We start from the raw sequence: 17,123 nt of genomic DNA, 5'->3' as shown, positions 1-17,123 counted from the left end.
TGATCTCCAGAGGTCCCTTCCAACCCCTCCCATCCTGTGACTCTGTGATTTACCCACTTCTGAGGGGGCTGTGAGGGACACTGCCTACAGCTCTCATTGCACTTGCCAAAGAGGAAAAGTCCTCCTCTTTAGGGACACAGCTGTGTGGCTGTCCTGTGGCTGGGAAAGGCACAACACTGCACATCCCCTTCTGCCTCCAGGGACTAAGCAACAGCAGGCAGGGTGAGACCCTTGGGACCAGAAGTGCTCTGGCTCCCAGCCAGCCTCACAGGAGCTGTCCTTGCTGTCCCCTCTGCCTCTGGTCTGACTGAGAGATCTCAGCTGGGAGGTTCTGAGCCCCACTGTCAACATCTCCATTCTAGTTCTGCTGTCCCCAGCATGAGAAGGACTCAGAGCTGTGGAGTGAGGCCAGGGGAGGCCACAGAGATGCTGCCAGGGCTGGAGCAGCTCTGCTGGGAGCACAGGCTGAGGGAGCTGGGGCTGTGCAGCCTGGGGAGGAGAAGGCTCCAGGGGGACCTCAGAGCTGCTGCCAGGAGCTGAAGGGATCCTGCAGGGAGGCTGCAGAGAGACTTTGGCTGAGGGGGTCTGGAGCCAGGCCAGGGGGAAGGTTTGGAACTGAGGCAGAGCAGGGTCAGAGTGGAGCTGAGGAAGAAGTTGTCCAGCAGGAGGGAGCTGAGGCTCTGGCCCATGCTGCCCAGGGAGGCTGTGGCTGCCTCCTGCCTGGGGGTGTTCCAGGCCAGGCTGGATGAGGCCCTGGGCAGCCTGAGCTGGGGGGAGGGGTCCCTGCCCATGGCAGGGGGGTTGGAGCAGATGATCCAACCTGAGCTCCTCTAGGATTCTATGATTAAAGATTCAAAACCCCTCCTGGCTTCTGCTGGTCACCAGAAGCTGAGTTGTGAGGTCAGTTTCACAGCCTCACAGAATGGGGCTGGGCCAAAAGAGACCTTCAGAGCCACCCAGTGCCAGCCCCTGTGCCATGGGCAGGGACACCTACCCCCAGCTCAGGCTGCTCAAGGCCTCCAGGGAGGGGGCAGCCACAGCCCCCCTGGCAGCCTGTCAGGTGCTGTGTGTAGCACAGAGTGGCTGCTGAGCAGCCCAGGGAGCTTTCCAGCACAGCTCTGGGCTCAGAGCTCTGTCTTGCAGGGGTTGGGTTGGAAGGGACCTTCCAACCTGGGCCCTTCCATGACTCCAGGATGTCAATGAGAAGGAAAAATGGGATGGCTGCTGGGTGACAGGAGAGGCAAAAGCAAAGCAGCTGCATCTCAGGGGCTTCCTGAGCTGAGGAGCACCCAGCTGGGAGTCCTGCAAGCAGCACTGTGAGCCAGAAGATCGAAGCAGCCCTTTGCTGAGAGTCCTCTGAGAGGCTGCCCATCATTTCATCTCCACCTCTGTGTCCCAAGCAAAGGACTGGCAGCATTTCATCTGACTTACTGGCCCAGGATGTCGTTGAAGTGTGGGTCCAGCTCTATGTGGTACTTCTTGAGGTACCCATACAGCTCATCTGTGCCCAGGACCTTGGCGATGCGAACCAGCTGCAAGGGAAGGCAGGGGAGAGAGAGCAGGAGGGAAGGTCAGCAGAGCTGCCCACATCCAGCCCCCCCTGCAAACAGCCCAGCTAGAAGGAAAGTCTGCCCTGAACCTTTGGGGGCTTGCAACACCTGCACAAGGACCTCAGAGAGCTCCAGGAGAGCTGGGGAGGGACTTTGGACAGGACAAGGGACGATGGCTTTGAGCTGGCAAAGGTAGAGAGAGCACCTTCCAGTATCTGAAGGGCTCCAGGAGAGCTGGGGAGGGACTTTGGACAGGGGCTGGGAGTGATGGGATGAGAGGGAATGGCTTGGAGCTGGGAGAGGGCAGAGTGAGAGTGGAGAGGAGGAAGAAGTTGTTGGCAGGGAGGCTGGGGAGAGCCTGGCACAGGCTGTGGCTGCCCCCTGCCCGGAGGTGTTCCAGGCCAGGCTGGATGAGGCCTTGAGCAGCCTGGGCTGGGGGGAGGGGTCCCTGCCCATGGATGATCTCTGAGGTCCCTTCCACCCCAACCCCTTCTGTGCCTCTCTGAAGGGAGCCCAAGGCAGTGGAGTGCTGGATGCCTGCTGCAGGCACACTGAGCTCCAGGTCCTTCCCCTGGCAGCTCAGCTTCGCTCTGCCCCCCTCGGCTGACCGACCCACATCCTGCACCTCCTAAACTACCATGGAGCAACAGCCTCCCAGGCCTGCTGGGCCACATCCCCAGGACCTCCCCCACTTGTCAAGGCAGAGATGAGGTGGTGGTAGACAGAACTGGTGGTGAAACCCAAGGCAGGCAGCCAAAGCCTTTACTTGGTCATAGTTGTCCTGGCCGTGGAAGAAGGGCTCCTTTCGGAAGATCATGCTGGCCAGCATGCAGCCTAAGCTCCACATGTCTAAGCTGTAGTCATACATCTGAGAGGGGGGAACAGAAGAAAAACAAAGAAGAGGTGTCAGAGGAGCTCAGAGCAGCTCAGCCTGCTCACCACAGCCAGGCTGCACGACCCACGGGGGCACCCCCAGCCTCCTGCCCTGCCGGGCAAGGCCCCGGCAGGCAAAGCCTCTGCTGGGGGCTGAGGGCTAACTGCAAAAGCAGAGGGACTCAAAAGTGCTCCAGGAGCTCAGAGACAGTCCAGAGCGAGGCACAGGACATTGTGAGCTCTTGTTCTGTTCCCTTCTCCTGCAGCTCTCTGGCCTCTCTGCTCTGGGTGCGTGGCTGCTGCCATTGCCTTCAGCGGCGTGGGAGCGAGGCCTGGCTGGCAGGGATCTGTCTCTGTGTAGCTAAGGCTTGCTCTGGGCCTATCTCCTGGGGGGCAGTGAGGCCTAGGACTGGGCTGCAGTGCTTTAAACTAGTCCCAGGATTAGATACTGATTGTGAATAGGCAAATCCCAGAGGCTTTTTGAGTCTCCAGCACCTATGGAGACAGAATGAGCTGGGGCTGTGCAGTCTGGAGAGGAGGAGGCTCCAGGGAGACCTTCTGGTGGCCTTCCAGGAGCTGCAGGAAAGCTGGGGAGGGACTTTGGAGGCTGTCAGGGAGGGATAGGACTGGGGGGGATGGTGCAAAACTCGAAGTGGGGAGCTGGAGATTGGCTGTGAGGAAGAAGTTGTTGGGCAGGAGGGTGGTGAGAGCCTGACCCAGGCTGCCCAGGGAGGTGGTGGAAGCCTCCTGCTGATGCCTGGAGGTGTTTGCAGCCAGGCTGGAGGTGGCTGTGAGCAAGCTGCTGTGGTGTGAGGTGTCCCTGCCCATGGCAGGGGCTTGGAGCTGGCTGAGCCCTGAGCTCCCTCCCCAGCCCATACCTGCTGACTGCTTTTCACACTGTCCCATGTAGCCTGGTTTCATTCTGTAAACACAACTCCCTGTTTTCACCTCCAAATTCTGAGTGTGTGAGATTTGCTCTGCAAGGGTCAGTGACTGGGGATGGTCGGGGGGGAAGGATCTAATTCAACCCACAGCATGGCCCCACCCCAGGCTTAGTGCTGGGGGTGGGGGTTTGGCTGACTAGGGGGCACTGAGAGCTGGCAGAGGCCTGGCAGAAGCTTAGCTGAAGCATAACTGAGGCTAAGACTCTGAGTATTTAGAGGTACATATGTGTGTGTGTATTCTTTTGCCTTGGCACCTCCTGTATCTGATTCACTTCTGTGTATTTGATTTACTTTTGCATTTGATTGAGCCTGGTTGAGGTCTGGTTTGAGGGGGGGAGCTAAAGCAGGGTCAGTTCAGAGCATCTGCAGACCTCTGTCTGTGTTCTTTTGCCTTGGTGATCTTCTGTACTTGATTTGCTTTGGGATTTGACTGAGGCCTGCTTGAGGCATTACTGCCATGGTGGGTGGGCAGCAAGTTCTGCAGCCAAGAAACCCCCTGGGGTGCTGGGGTGCCTGCAGCAGAGTGTGGCCAGCAGATGGAGGGAGGTTCTCCTCCCCCCCTCTCTCTGCTCTGCCCTGGGGAGGCCTCACCTGGGGTATTGCATCCAGCTCTGCGCTCCCCAGCTCCACAGGGATCTATCTGCTGCAGAGGGTCCAGCAGAGGGCAATGAGGAGGATTAAGGGGACTGGAGCACTGCCCTGTGGGGAGAGGCTGAGGGCCCTGGGGCTTTTTGGCTGGAAAAGAGAAAACTTAGGAAGGGATTTAATCAATGTCTATAAACATCTGAGGGCTGGGGGGCAGGAGGGAGGGGACAGGCTCTGCTCACTTGCTCCCTTTGATAGGACAAGGAGCAATGGATGGAAGCTGCAGCACAAGAGGTTCCACCTCAGCACCAGGGGGAACTTCTTGGCTGGGAGGCTCCCAGAGCCCTGGAGCAGGCTGCCCAGAGAGGTTGTGGAGTCTCCTTCCCAGCCCTGTCTGGATGTATTCCTGTGGCCCCTGGGCTGGGTTCTGTGCTCCTGCTCTGGCAGGGGGGGTTGGACTGGAGGATCTCTTTGGGTTCCCTTCCAAACCCTAACATCCTTTGATCAGCCTGGGGGGGCTAAGCCAGGGTCAGTTCTGAGTATGTGGATATCTCTCTCTATATTCTACTACCTTGGTGAATTTAGTGTTTGATTGACTTCTCTGTTTGATTTACCTTTGTGTTTGATTGACTTTGGTGTTTGATTGATTGACTTTTGTGTTTGATTGACTTTTGTGTTTGATTGAGGCCTGCCTGAAAGATCAGCCTGGGGGGAGGCTAAGCCAGGGTCAATTCTGAGTATGTGGATATCTCTCTCTCTATTCTTTTACCTTGGTACCTTTCGTGTTTGATTGACTTCTGTGTTTGATTGATTGACTTTTGTGTTTGATTGACTTTAGTGTTTGATTGACTTTAGTGTTTGATGGACTTCTGTGTTTGATTGAGGCCTGCTTGAGAGATCAGCCTGGGGGGAGGCTAAGCCAGGGTCAGTTCTGAGTATGTTGATATCTCTCTCTATATTCTATTACCTTGGTACCTTTTGTATTTGATTGACTTTAGTGTTTGATTTACCTTTGTGTTTGATTGACTTCTGTGTTTGATTGACTTCTGTGTTTGATTGAGGCCTGCCTGAGAGATCAGTCCTGGGGGGGCTAAGCCAGGGTCAGTCCTGAGTATGTGGATATCTCTCTCTATATTCTATTACCTTGGTACCTTTTGTGCTTGATTGACTTTGGTGTTTGATTTACCTTTGTGTTTGATTGACTTCTGTGTTTGATTGACTTCTGTGTTTGATTGAGGCCTGCCTGAGAGACCAGCCCTGGGGGTGCTATGCCAGGGTCCACATCCTGAGCACACACACACACACACACATCTGTCTGTGTCTTCTCTCCACACACATGCATTCTTCTGCCTTGGTACCTGTTCTGCCTGGTTTCCCTCTGTAAACAGCCTTTCTGCTCAGCCTCCAGCCCTGTGCCAGGGGGTTTGGTTGTTCGCTCCTCTGGGCATCAAACTCATTCCATCCTCCGGCCGGAGCCCTTTCCAGCTCAAACCAACACCACTAGCCAAAGCCAGAGAGGGTGGCTAAAGTACAACCCCAAGCAGCTAGCAGCAGTGGCTAGCAAGGAGGAGCAGAGTCTTACTTGGTAGTCCACAAGGAGCTCTGGTCCTTTGAAGTACCTGGAGGCCACACGGACGTTGTATTCCTGAGCTGGGTGGTAGAATTCGGCCAGGCCCCAGTCTATGAGCCGCAGCTGAGCATGCAAGGAAGAGACAAGGGTCAGCAGCCTCCCAGCATGAGCCAGCTGAAGCTTGGGCTCCACCATCTCAGAGGGCTTTTCCAGCCTTCCTCACCCTGGGGTTTGTGAGGCGAGGCCACCTTGGGCCAAGCCTCTCGATCCTACCAGGCAAGAGCGGAGCCTGGGGTGCAGAGAGGAGCTCTGAGGACAGGAGGTGCTGGACTCAGGCCCTTCCCTTCCCCTCTGCCACCAGCTTGGAGAGCTCCTCTGCCTCCTGAGGCCAAGCACTGCCTCCCCAGCAGCTCCACCAGCCATGGTGGGCAGGGAACAGGCAGAAGGCAGCTGTGCTGTCCTGCCCTGCAGGGCTGAAGGACATGTCAACACTGATGTTAACAGGGGGGCTGAGAGCAGGAACTGACCTGAGCTGGGGGCCCACCAGGTCCTGTGAGGCAGCTGCAGGGATGGATGGACCTGCCCTGGCACTGAAGGGCAGCAGAAGGCCCTCCTGCTAACCCTGCCCTGCCTGGAGTGCCACCACTGACTGACAGGGCAACCAAGCTGGGCTGGAGAAGAGGGCTGGGGAGGAGCAGCTGAGGGCCCTGGGGTGTTTAGTGGGGAGGAGGCTGAGGGAGACCTCCTTGCTCTCTGCAGCTCCCTGAGAGGAGTTGCAGTGAGGTTGGGGTTGGGCTCTGCTCCCCAGCCTCAGGTGATAGAAGGAGAGGAACTGGCCTGGAGTTGTGCCAGGGGAGGCTCAGGTTGGAGAGGAGGAACAATTCCTTTGGTGGCAGAGGGCTCAGGGCCTGGCAGAGGCTGCCCAGGGAGGTGGTGGAGTCCCCATGGCTGGAGGTGCACCATTAAGGTGTTGCCATGGCACTTGGGGCCATGGTTTGATGGCCATGGTGGGGTTGAGTTCATGGCCTGGATGCTCTCAGAGGGCATTTCCAACCCACACAATTCTGTGCTTCTATGGCAGGCAGGGACCTGGGGACCAGCAACTGATTGAAAGCTGCACATCCCAGGTGCCTGGGGAGCCAGGTCCCCAGAGCAGCCAGTGAGGTACAGGGCCCATGGTGGGGTGGGAGGAAGCTCCCTGTGCTGCCCATCTCCATGGCAGTGAGCTGGCTCCAAACACTTCCTGCCCTCCACCTAGGATGTCCTAGAAGTGAGGAAGCCACTGTGGGACAGGCAGGAGAAGCTGATGTTGCCTAGGTCAGGATACCCACTGGTGTTTCAGACCAGGATATCTTTTCTCTGCTCCCCACCTGGAGGTGAATGGCCCAGAGCTGCTCCTCTCAGCAAAGGAAACCCAGCATGGATGCCTGAGGGGAGAAGGGCAACCTCCAAGCCATGGACTCTGCCCTGCTAAGGCCTCCCCTGCAGCACTGCATCCAGCTCTGGAGCCCTCAGCACAGGGACCTGATGGAGCAGGGCCACAAAAATAATCAGGGGGTTGGAGAACCTCTGTGAGGATGGACTGAGGGAGCTGGGGCTGTGCAGCCTGGTGAGACCTCAGAGCTGCCTGCCAGGACCTGAAGGGGCTCCAAGCAGGCTGCAGAGGGACTGTGGCCAAAGGCCTGAAGGGGCAGGCCCAGGGGCAGAGGTTTGGAATGAGAGCAGAGCAGGTTGGGGTTGGATGTGAGGAACAAGCTCTGCCCCAGGAGGCTGCTGGAGCACTGCAGCAGGCTGCCCAGGGAGGGGCTTGGGGCTGCAGCCCTGGAGCTATCCCAGGGGAGGCTGGAGAGGGCTGTGGGCAGCCTGCTCCAGCTGGGGATGGCCCTGCTGGGGGCAGGGGGGAGGCCTGGATGCCCTCCCTGTGCAGGTCCCTCCCAGCCCAGCCCATTCTCTGTCTCTCTGCCTCCCCCTGCAGTGGGACCTTGGCCACCTCCGGATGGAGGCACAGGCAGAGGGGAGCCGGGGAAGGGAGGTTAAAGGGGGGAGCACAGCTGCCCAGGCTGTGGGTGGAGGAGGGGGCAGAGCTTCAGGCCCCCCCTTGGGCTGAGGCTGGTGCCAAGCCCTGGGGCCCTCCCCCCAGTACCTTTTTCTGCTGGTGGTCTATCATGACGTTGTGAGGTTTGACGTCCCTGTGCATGATGCCCATGCTGTGGCAGTAATCCAGGGCCTGCACAGACAGACACACGGACGTCAGGCGGGGCTGGCAGGGCTGCCACAGCACCACCACCACCACGGGCAGCCCTTGGCACCACAGAGTGGCACCTTCAGCTCCTGCTGAAGCCCCCAGCTGCTGCTCTGTGCTGCCTCTGAGGAGCCAGGGGCGGGGAGGGGTCCCTCCTGCTGCCAAGCTCCAGCCTGGGCAGCCCCCTGCTGCCTTCCCCATCAGGGGATGAATGCTTCTGCCATGCACAGCATCCCAGCAGAGCCTGCCACCTCTGTCCCAAAACACTCTCAAGCCACCTCTGCCCTGCCCCCTGAAGCCACAGCTGCAAGTGACAGCACAGGAGGGAGGGAGGGAGGGAGGGAGGGGGCTGCTGCTCACAGCCTGAAGGCAAAGGAGCACACAGAAGCTCTCCAGCTCCATGACCTGGCACCACCTCCCTCCCCCCCTCCATGCAGCTGTTCCCTGGAGCAAGGAGCCTGGAATGTTGTTTCCTCAGCTCCAAGGGGGAGGGAGAGCCAGCCATCTATCAACATCTCTCAGATGCTCTTGAGATCTTCCAGCAGCACAGAGGGAGGGCACTGCCTGCAGTCACTCCCCAGCCAGGCCACCAGTGCCAGGGCGGTGGCACTGTCCTCAGAGGAGCTGCCAGCACAGCAGGGCTTCCTGGCCCTTCCACCAGCACACAGTGCTGCTGGGATCTCCACTGCAGAGATCTGCACCAGCTTGGGCACTTCCAGCACCTGAAGGGAGTCTCCAGTACCTGAAGGGAACCTCCAATACCTGAAGGGAACCTCCAGTACCTGAAGGGAGCCTCCAGTACCTGAAGGGAACCTCCAATACCTGAGGGGAGCCTCCAGTACCTGAAGGGAGCCTCCAATGCCTGAAGGGAACCTCCAATACCTGAAGGGAGCCTCCAGTACCTGAAGGGAGCCTCCAATACCTGAAGGGAGCCTCCAATACCTGAAGGGAGCCTCCAATACCTGAAGGGAGCCTCCAATACCTGAAGGGAGCCTCCAATACCTGAAGGGAACCTCCAGTACCTGAAGGGAACCTCCAGTACCTGAAGGGAGCCTCCAGTACCTGAAGGGAGCCTCTAATACCTGAAGGGAACCTCCAATGCCTGAAGGGAGCCTCCAGTACCTGAAGGGAACCTCCAATACCTGAGGGGAGCCTCCAGTACCTGAAGGGAACCTCCAATACCTGAGGGGAGCCTCCAGTACCTGAAGGGAACCTCCAATACCCGAAGGGAGCCTCCAATACCCGAAGGGAGCCTCCAATACCCGAAGGGAGCCTCCAGTACCTGAAGGGAGCCTCCAGTACCTGAAGGGAACCTCCAATACCTGAAGGGAGCCTCCAGTACCTGAAGGGAGCCTCCAGTACCTGAAGGGAGCCTCCAGTACCTGAAGAGATCCTGCAGGAAGGCTGCAGAGAGACTTTTGCTGAGGCCACGGGGGGAATGGTTTGGAGCTGAGGCAGAGCAGGGTTAGAGAGGAGCTGAGGAAGAAGTTCTTCAGCAGGAGGGAGCTGAGCCTCTGGCCCAGGCTGCCCAGGGAGGCTGTGGCTGCCTCCTGCCTGGGGGTGTTCCAGGCCAGGCTGGATGAGGCCCTGAGCCACCAAGTTAAGTTGAGAGCTGTCCCTGCCCCTGGCAGGGGTGTTGGAGCTGGATGATCTCTGAGGTCCCTGGGCCACTCTCTGATCTGTTTTCAGAGATGGAAGCTGCTCTTGCCTGCCCTAAAGCAGGATCATTTCAGCCCCATCACCTCTCTCCCCCTAATCCTGGGCTGCTCCAGGCTCCCTCCAAACTTCCTAGCAAGCTCTGTCCCCTGCACCCAGGTGCAGCAGGCTGGAAGGTGCAGCCTCCTTCAAGCCCACTTGATCCATTCCAGGAAACCTCCTGCAGTCCCCAAGCCCTGCAGGCTTTCCTCAGCCTGTCCTCCTCATCCACACAGGCAGGGGGACTTGCCAAGTGCCCACCCAAAAGGCCTGAGGCTCTGCTAGGACCTGCCAGAGCCAAGCTGCTGCTCCAGCAGCTCAGCACACAACAGCCCTGAGCTCAGCCCAAGGCTGGAAGCTCTCCCTAGTGCCCTGCTGCCTGCCATGGCCTGGCAGTCTCAAGGAGGCAGATCTCCCACATCTCCCCATGGAGCCCTATGGCAGGAGGAGGCTGGGCTGCTTTGAGAGGAGAACTTTGGGACACCCCTTGCTGCAGGGAAAGCTTTGGTTGGGAGGCCTCCAAGACCAAGAGGAGTGTCAGCTCAGCAGCTGAGAGCCGGAGGCTTTGCTCACCCAGACCACATCCATGGGCTTCAAGCGTCCTGGACTCCCTTTCCAGAGACACAGAGCTCCAAGCCCAAGTAGGCAAAGTCCACATCTGGGGCTGCATTTGAACCCTGAACCAGAGCAAAGCCTGCAGCTGGCAGCCTCAGCCCTGGAGGTGTTTGCAGCCAGGCTGGAGGTGGCTGTGAGCAGCCTGCTGTGGGGGTGAGGTGTCCCTGCCCAGGGCAGGGGGCTTGGAGCTGGCTGAGCCTTGGGGTCCCTTCCAAGCCCTGCCAGCTGTGTGCTTCCAGGCAGTAACCACTGGGCAGGGAGTGCCCCAGGAGCTGTGGCCCTGGCCCTCTGAGGCCCTGCAAGGCTGGCAGATGCAGCAGCACTCACTCACCTTCAGCAGCTCATACATATAGAACCGGATATCAAAGTCTGTCAGGATCTGGTAGAGTTGCTGAAAGACAGAGGGGAGGCAGGGGAGAGGGGAAGAGAACAACCATCCAATGAATGAAACATCCCACAGCAAGAGCAGTTTCATTCCCTGCACCCCAGCTGCTGGGCCTGGGGGTGCTGCCACCCCCCCCAGGCTCCTCCTGCTCTCAGCTCTGCCAGGGATACAAGTAGGAGATCCAGAGGGGACCCCCCCCTGGGGAAGGAGAAACCTGGGGAGGGGCTTTGGGCAAGGGTTGGGGGTGCCAGGAGCAGGGAGAATGGCTTGGAGCTGGGAGAGGGCAGAGGGAGAGTGGAGAGGAGGAAGGAATGGTTGGCAGGGAGGCTGGGGAGAGCCTGGCAGAGGCTGCCCAGGGAGGCTGTGGCTGCCCCCTGGCTGGAGGTGTTCCAGGCCAGGCTGGATGAGGCCCTGAGCAGCCTGGGCTGGGGGGAGGGGTCCCTGGCTAGGGCAGGGGGGTGGCACAGGATGGGCTTTGAGCTCCCTTCCAACCTAACCCACTGCATGGTTCTGTGAGGGAGGAATGGCACTTGGGGCTCCCCAGCAACCCCACGAGCCAGGAGCTGTGCTGCATCCTCAGAGAAGCCTTTAAGGGAGATTGGAGGCTGCTCAGTCCCCTGCTAGCAGGCCCACAGGCAGCAGGAGGTGTGCCCTGCAGCCTCTGCCACCCCACACTCCCCAGCACAAACCAGGGTCACCTCCTCCATCATCTCCTGCAGGGCTGGGAGCAGGGCAGCACAGCCCAGGGCTGCAGGTACAGCTCAGCAGCCTGAGGGAGGCCCAAGAGCAGCTCCCCTGCTGAACTGACTCCTGCAGGCTGGGAGGGGAGACTCCAGCACACCAACGTGTTCCTACTCAATAGGGAGCTTATGGGATGGGGTGGAGTGGAGGGGAATGGGATGGAGTGGAATGGAATGGAATGGAATGGAATGGAATGGAATGGAATGGAATGGAATGGAATGGAATGGAATGGAATGGAATGGAATGGAATGGAATGGACCAGGTTGGAAGAGACCTTCAAGATCATCAAGTCCAACCTATCAACCAACACCACCTAATCAACTCAACCATGGCATCCAGCAGCCCATCCAGTCTCCTCCTGAACACCCCCAGGGATGGGGACTCCACCACCCCCAGGGCCAATGTCTCTTGCTGGGAAGAACTTTCTCCTCCCCTCCAGCCTAAACCTCCCCTGGCACAGCTTGAGACTGTGTCCTCTTGTTCTGCTGCTGGGTGCCTGGGAGAAGAGCCCAACCCCTTCCTGGCTACAACCTCCCTGCAGGGAGTTGCAGAGAGCAAGAAGGTCTCCCCTGAGCCTCCTCTTCTCCAGGCTAAGCAACCCCAGCTCCCTCAGCCTCTCCTCACAGGGCTGTGCCCCAGACCCCTCCCCAGCTTTGTTGCCCTTCTCTGGACACCTTCCAGCAGCTCAACCTCTTTCCTAACCTGAGGAGCCCAGAGCTGGACACAGGACTCAAGGGGTGGCCTGAGCAGTGCTGAGCACAGGGCAGGATGAGCTCCCTGCTCCTGCTGGCCACACTGCTCCTGCTGCAGGCCAGGATGCCCTTGGCCCTCTTGGCCCCCTGGGCACACTGCTGGCTCATGTTCAGCCTAACATCCACCAGCACCCCCAGGTCCCTCTCTGCCTGGCTGCTCTCAGCCACTCTGCCCCCAGCCTGTAGCTCTGCCTGGGGTTGCTGTGGCCAAAGTGCAGCCCCTGGCACTTGGATGTGTTCAATCTCCTGCCCTTGGCCTCTGCCCATCTGCCCAGCCTGGCAAGGTCCCTCTGCAGAGCTCTCCTCCCCTCTCACAGCTCAACTCCTGCCCCCAGCTTGCTGTCAGCTGCAAACTCACTGCTGCTGGACTCCATCCCCTCCTCCAGATCATCAATGAGGATATTGATCAGGCTGGGGCCCAGCACTGCTCCCTGGGGCACACCACTGGTGCCTGGCTGCCAGCTGGCTGTGGCACCATTCACCACCACTCTCTGGGCTCAGCCTCCAGCCAGTTCCTCACCCAGCTCAGAGTGCTGCTGTCCCAGCCAGGGGCTGACAGCTTGGCCAGGAGCTTGCTGGAGGGGACAGGCTGACTCCTTCTCCTTTAGAGCCTCCTGGCAGGTTTCTGAGCTCCATGGGGGGGAAGGAAGGTGAAGCTCAACCCCAAGAACAGCTCCCACAGCTCTCAGGCAGTAGGGGACAGAAATGGGAAGGCTGCCTCCCAGCTCCACACTCACCTTAAAATCTGTGTTATTGATGTACTCAAACACCAGAGCAGGGGTCTTGGACTGCAAGAGAGACAGGGAGAGTTGGAAACACCTCCCTAGCTCCAGCAGGCCTCACAAAGCTCCTGCTTCCTGCCCAAAGTCTTTGCTTTACCCTCCCAAGCCAAGGAGGCAAAGGCAGTCCTGCCCCTGCAGCAGGCACAGGAACCCCAGGCAGCAGGGAGCAGGGACCCCAGGGAGCAGGGACCCCAGGGAGCAGGGACCCCAGGGAGCAGGGACCCCAGGGAGCAGGGAGCCCAGGCAGCAGGCAGCAGGGGTCCCAGGCAGCAGGGAGCAGGGACCCCAGGCAGCAGGGAGCCCAGGCAGCAGGGAGCCCAGGCAGCAGGGAGCAGGGAGGCCAGGCAGCAGGCAGCAGGGAACCCAGGCACAGGGAGCCCATGCAGAGGGAGCAGGGACCCCAGGGAGCCGGGACAGGCACCCCAGGCAGCAGGGAGCAGGGACCCCAGGATGGGCACAGGGTAGGGAGCCGCCGGGGGCTGGGCACAGGGCAGGGAGATGCCAGGGGCTGGGCACAGGGGGCAGGGAGATGCTGGGGGCTGGCAGGGGCTGGGCACAGGGGCAGGGAGATGCCAGGGGCTGGGCACAGGGGGCAGGGAGATGCCGGGGGCTGGGCACAGGGCAGGGAGATGCCGGGGGCTGGGCACAGGGCAGGGAGATGCCGGGGGCTGGGCACAGGGCAGGCAGATGCCGGGGGCTGGGCACAGGGCAGGCAGATGCCGGGGGCTGGGCACAGGGGCAGGGAGATGCTGGGGGCCGGCCCGGGGGGGCGGTGCCTGCAGGCAGCAGGGGGACAGAGGCAGCAGGGGGCAGAGGCAGCAGAGGCAGCAGGGGGACAGAGGCAGCAGGGGGCAGAGGCAGCAGGGGGGCAGAGGCAGCAGAGGCAGCAGAGGCAGCAGGGGGCAGAGGCAGCAGAGGCAGCAGAGGCAGCAGGGGGCAGAGGCAGCAGAGGCAGCAGGGGGACAGAGGCAGCAGGGGGCAGAGGCAGCAGGGGGGCAGAGGCAGCAGAGGCAGCAGAGGCAGCAGGGGGACAGAGGCAGCAGAGGCAGCAGGGGGCAGAGGCAGCAGGGGGCAGAGGCAGCAGGGGGACAGAGGCAGCAGGGGGACAGAGGCAGCAGGGGGCAGAGGCAGCAGGGGGCAGAGGCAGCAGAGGCAGCAGAGGCAGCAGAGGCAGCAGGGGGACAGAGGCAGCAGGGGGGCAGAGGCAGCAGGGGGACAGAGGCAGCAGGGGGCAGAGGCAGCAGGGGGCAGAGGCAGCAGAGGCAGCAGGGGGACAGAGGCAGCAGGGGGCAGAGGCAGCAGGGGGCAGAGGCAGCAGAGGCAGCAGGGGGGCAGAGGCAGCAGAGGCAGCAGGGGGCAGAGGCAGCAGGGGACAGAGGCAGCAGAGGCAGCAGGGGGCAGAGGCAGCAGGGGGCAGAGGCAGCAGAGGCAGCAGGGGGCAGAGGCAGCAGAGGCAGCAGGGGGCAGAGGCAGCAGGGGACAGAGGCAGCAGGGGACAGAGGCAGCAGGGGACAGAGGCAGCAGAGGCAGCAGGGGGGCAGAGGCAGCAGGGGGCAGAGGCAGCAGGGGGCAGAGGCAGCAGAGGCAGCAGGGGGCAGAGGCAGCAGGGGGGCAGAGGCAGCAGGGGGCAGAGGCAGCAGGGGGACAGAGGCAGCAGGGGACAGAGGCAGCAGGGGACAGAGGCAGCAGGGGGCAGAGGCAGCAGGGGGACAGAGGCAGCAGGGGACAGAGGCAGCAGGGGACAGAGGCAGCAGGGGGCAGAGGCAGCAGAGGCAGCAGGGGGACAGAGGCAGCAGGGGGGCAGAGGCAGCAGGGGGGCAGAGGCAGCAGGGGGGCAGAGGCAGCAGGGGGGCAGAGGCAGCAGGGGGCAGAGGCAGCAGAGGCAGCAGGGGGACAGAGGCAGCAGAGGCAGCAGGGGGACAGAGGCAGCAGGGGGGCAGAGGCAGCAGGGGGGCAGAGGCAGCAGGGGGGCAGAGGCAGCAGGGGGCAGAGGCAGCAGGGGGCAGAGGCAGCAGGGGGCAGAGGCAGCAGGGGGCAGAGGCAGCAGAGGCAGCAGGGGGCAGAGGCAGCAGGGGGCAGAGGCAGCAGAGGCAGCAGGGGGCAGAGGCAGCAGGGGGCAGAGGCAGCAGGGGGCAGAGGCAGCAGAGGCAGCAGGGGGGCAGAGGCAGCAGAGGCAGCAGGGGGCAGAGGCAGCAGGGGCAGCAGGGGGCAGAGGCAGCAGGGGGCAGAGGCAGCAGAGGCAGCAGGGGGCAGAGGCAGCAGAGGCAGCAGGGGGCAGAGGCAGCAGAGGCAGCAGGGGGCAGAGGCAGCAGGGGACAGAGGCAGCAGAGGCAGCAGGGGGGCAGAGGCAGCAGGGGGCAGAGGCAGCAGGGGGCAGAGGCAGCAGAGGCAGCAGGGGGCAGAGGCAGCAGGGGGCAGAGGCAGCAGGGGGCAGAGGCAGCAGGGGACAGAGGCAGCAGGGGACAGAGGCAGCAGGGGGCAGAGGCAGCAGGGGACAGAGGCAGCAGGGGGCAGAGGCAGCAGGGGGCAGAGGCAGCAGGGGGACAGAGGCAGCAGGGGGCAGAGGCAGCAGGGGGACAGAGGCAGCAGGGGACAGAGGCAGCAGGGGACAGAGGCAGCAGGGGACAGAGGCAGCAGGGGGCAGAGGCAGCAGAGGCAGCAGAGGCAGCAGAGGCAGCAGAGGCAGCAGAGGCAGCAGGGGGGCAGAGGCAGCAGGGGGGCAGAGGCAGCAGGGGGGCAGAGGCAGCAGGGGGCAGAGGCAGCAGAGGCAGCAGGGGGACAGAGGCAGCAGAGGCAGCAGGGGGACAGAGGCAGCAGGGGGGCAGAGGCAGCAGGGGGGCAGAGGCAGCAGGGGGGCAGAGGCAGCAGGGGGCAGAGGCAGCAGGGGGCAGAGGCAGCAGGGGGCAGAGGCAGCAGAGGCAGCAGGGGGCAGAGGCAGCAGGGGGCAGAGGCAGCAGAGGCAGCAGGGGGCAGAGGCAGCAGGGGGCAGAGGCAGCAGGGGGCAGAGGCAGCAGAGGCAGCAGGGGGGCAGAGGCAGCAGAGGCAGCAGGGGGGCAGAGGCAGCAGAGGCAGCAGAGGCAGCAGGGAGGCAGAGGCAGCAGAGGCAGCAGGGGGCAGAGGCAGCAGAGGCAGCAGGGAGGCAGAGGCAGCAGAGGCAGCAGGGGGCAGAGGCAGCAGAGGCAGCAGGGGGCAGAGGCAGCAGGGGGCAGAGGCAGCAGAGGCAGCAGGGGGCAGAGGCAGCAGGGGGCAGAGGCAGCAGAGGCAGCAGAGGCAGCAGGGGGACAGAGGCAGCAGGGGGGCAGAGGCAGCAGGGGGACAGAGGCAGCAGGGGGACAGAGGCAGCAGGGGGACAGAGGCAGCAGAGGCAGCAGAGGCAGCAGGGGGACAGAGGCAGCAGGGGGGCAGAGGCAGCAGGGGGGCAGAGGCAGCAGGGGGCAGAGGCAGCAGGGGGCAGAGGCAGCAGGGGGCAGAGGCAGCAGAGGCAGCAGGGGGCAGAGGCAGCAGGGGGCAGAGGCAGCAGGGGGCAGAGGCAGCAGAGGCAGCAGGGGGCAGAGGCAGCAGGGGGCAGAGGCAGCAGAGGCAGCAGAGGCAGCAGGGGGACAGAGGCAGCAGGGGGGCAGAGGCAGCAGGGGGGCAGAGGCAGCAGGGGGCAGAGGCAGCAGGGGGCAGAGGCAGCAGGGGGCAGAGGCAGCAGAGGCAGCAGGGGGCAGAGGCAGCAGGGGGCAGAGGCAGCAGAGGCAGCAGAGGCAGCAGGGGGACAGAGGCAGCAGGGGGGCAGAGGCAGCAGGGGGCAGAGGCAGCAGGGGGCAGAGGCAGCAGAGGCAGCAGGGGGCAGAGGCAGCAGGGGGCAGAGGCAGCAGAGGCAGCAGGGGGCAGAGGCAGCAGGGGGCAGAGGCAGCAGGGGGCAGAGGCAGCAGAGGCAGCAGGGGGGCAGAGGCAGCAGAGGCAGCAGGGGGGCAGAGGCAGCAGGGGGACAGAGGCAGCAGGGGACAGAGGCAGCAGGGGACAGAGGCAGCAGGGGGACAGAGGCAGCAGAGGCAGCAGAGGCAGCAGGGGACAGAGGCAGCAGGGGGACAGAGGCAGCAGGGGGACAGAGGCAGCAGGGGGACAGAGGCAGCAGGGGGACAGAGGCAGCAGAGGCAGCAGGGGGCAGAGGCAGCAGAGGCAGCAGGGGGCAGAGGCAGCAGGGGGGCAGAGGCAGCAGGGGACAGAGGCAGCAGAGGCAGCAGGGGGCAGAGGCAGCAGAGGCAGCAGGGGGCAGAGGCAGCAGGGGGGCAGAGGCAGCAGGGGGCAGAGGCAGCAGGGGGCAGAGGCAGCAGGGGGACAGAGGCAGCAGAGGGACAGAGGCAGCAGAGGCAGCAGGGGGCAGAGGCAGCAGAGGCAGCAGGG

At 62.4% G+C, this 17,123-nt stretch overlaps 1 protein-coding gene across 1 annotated transcript in view; it reads right to left on the bottom strand.

The window, feature by feature from the left end:
- CSNK2A2 (casein kinase 2 alpha 2) overlaps nt 1-17,123 on the bottom strand; it is a 43,024-nt gene that overhangs the window by 11,064 nt on the left and 14,837 nt on the right. The window contains exons 4-9 of the mRNA XM_068168420.1: nt 12,690-12,740; nt 10,406-10,465; nt 7,666-7,749; nt 5,535-5,645; nt 2,317-2,418; nt 1,432-1,532 (exon numbers count right to left, since the gene is read on the bottom strand). Of these exons, the coding sequence (XP_068024521.1) occupies nt 1,432-1,532; nt 2,317-2,418; nt 5,535-5,645; nt 7,666-7,749; nt 10,406-10,465; nt 12,690-12,740 (509 nt within the window). The remainder of the gene's footprint in view (nt 1-1,431; nt 1,533-2,316; nt 2,419-5,534; nt 5,646-7,665; nt 7,750-10,405; nt 10,466-12,689; nt 12,741-17,123) is intronic.

This window comes from Melanerpes formicivorus, unplaced genomic scaffold (genome assembly GCF_026170545.1).
Source record: "Melanerpes formicivorus ecotype bairdi unplaced genomic scaffold, bMelFor1.0.p_v2 SCAF_137, whole genome shotgun sequence".
Lineage (NCBI taxonomy): Eukaryota > Metazoa > Chordata > Aves > Piciformes > Picidae > Melanerpes > Melanerpes formicivorus.
Note: the sequence above shows the minus strand (reverse complement) of the source record. Positions and strands in the feature narration are given on the sequence as shown.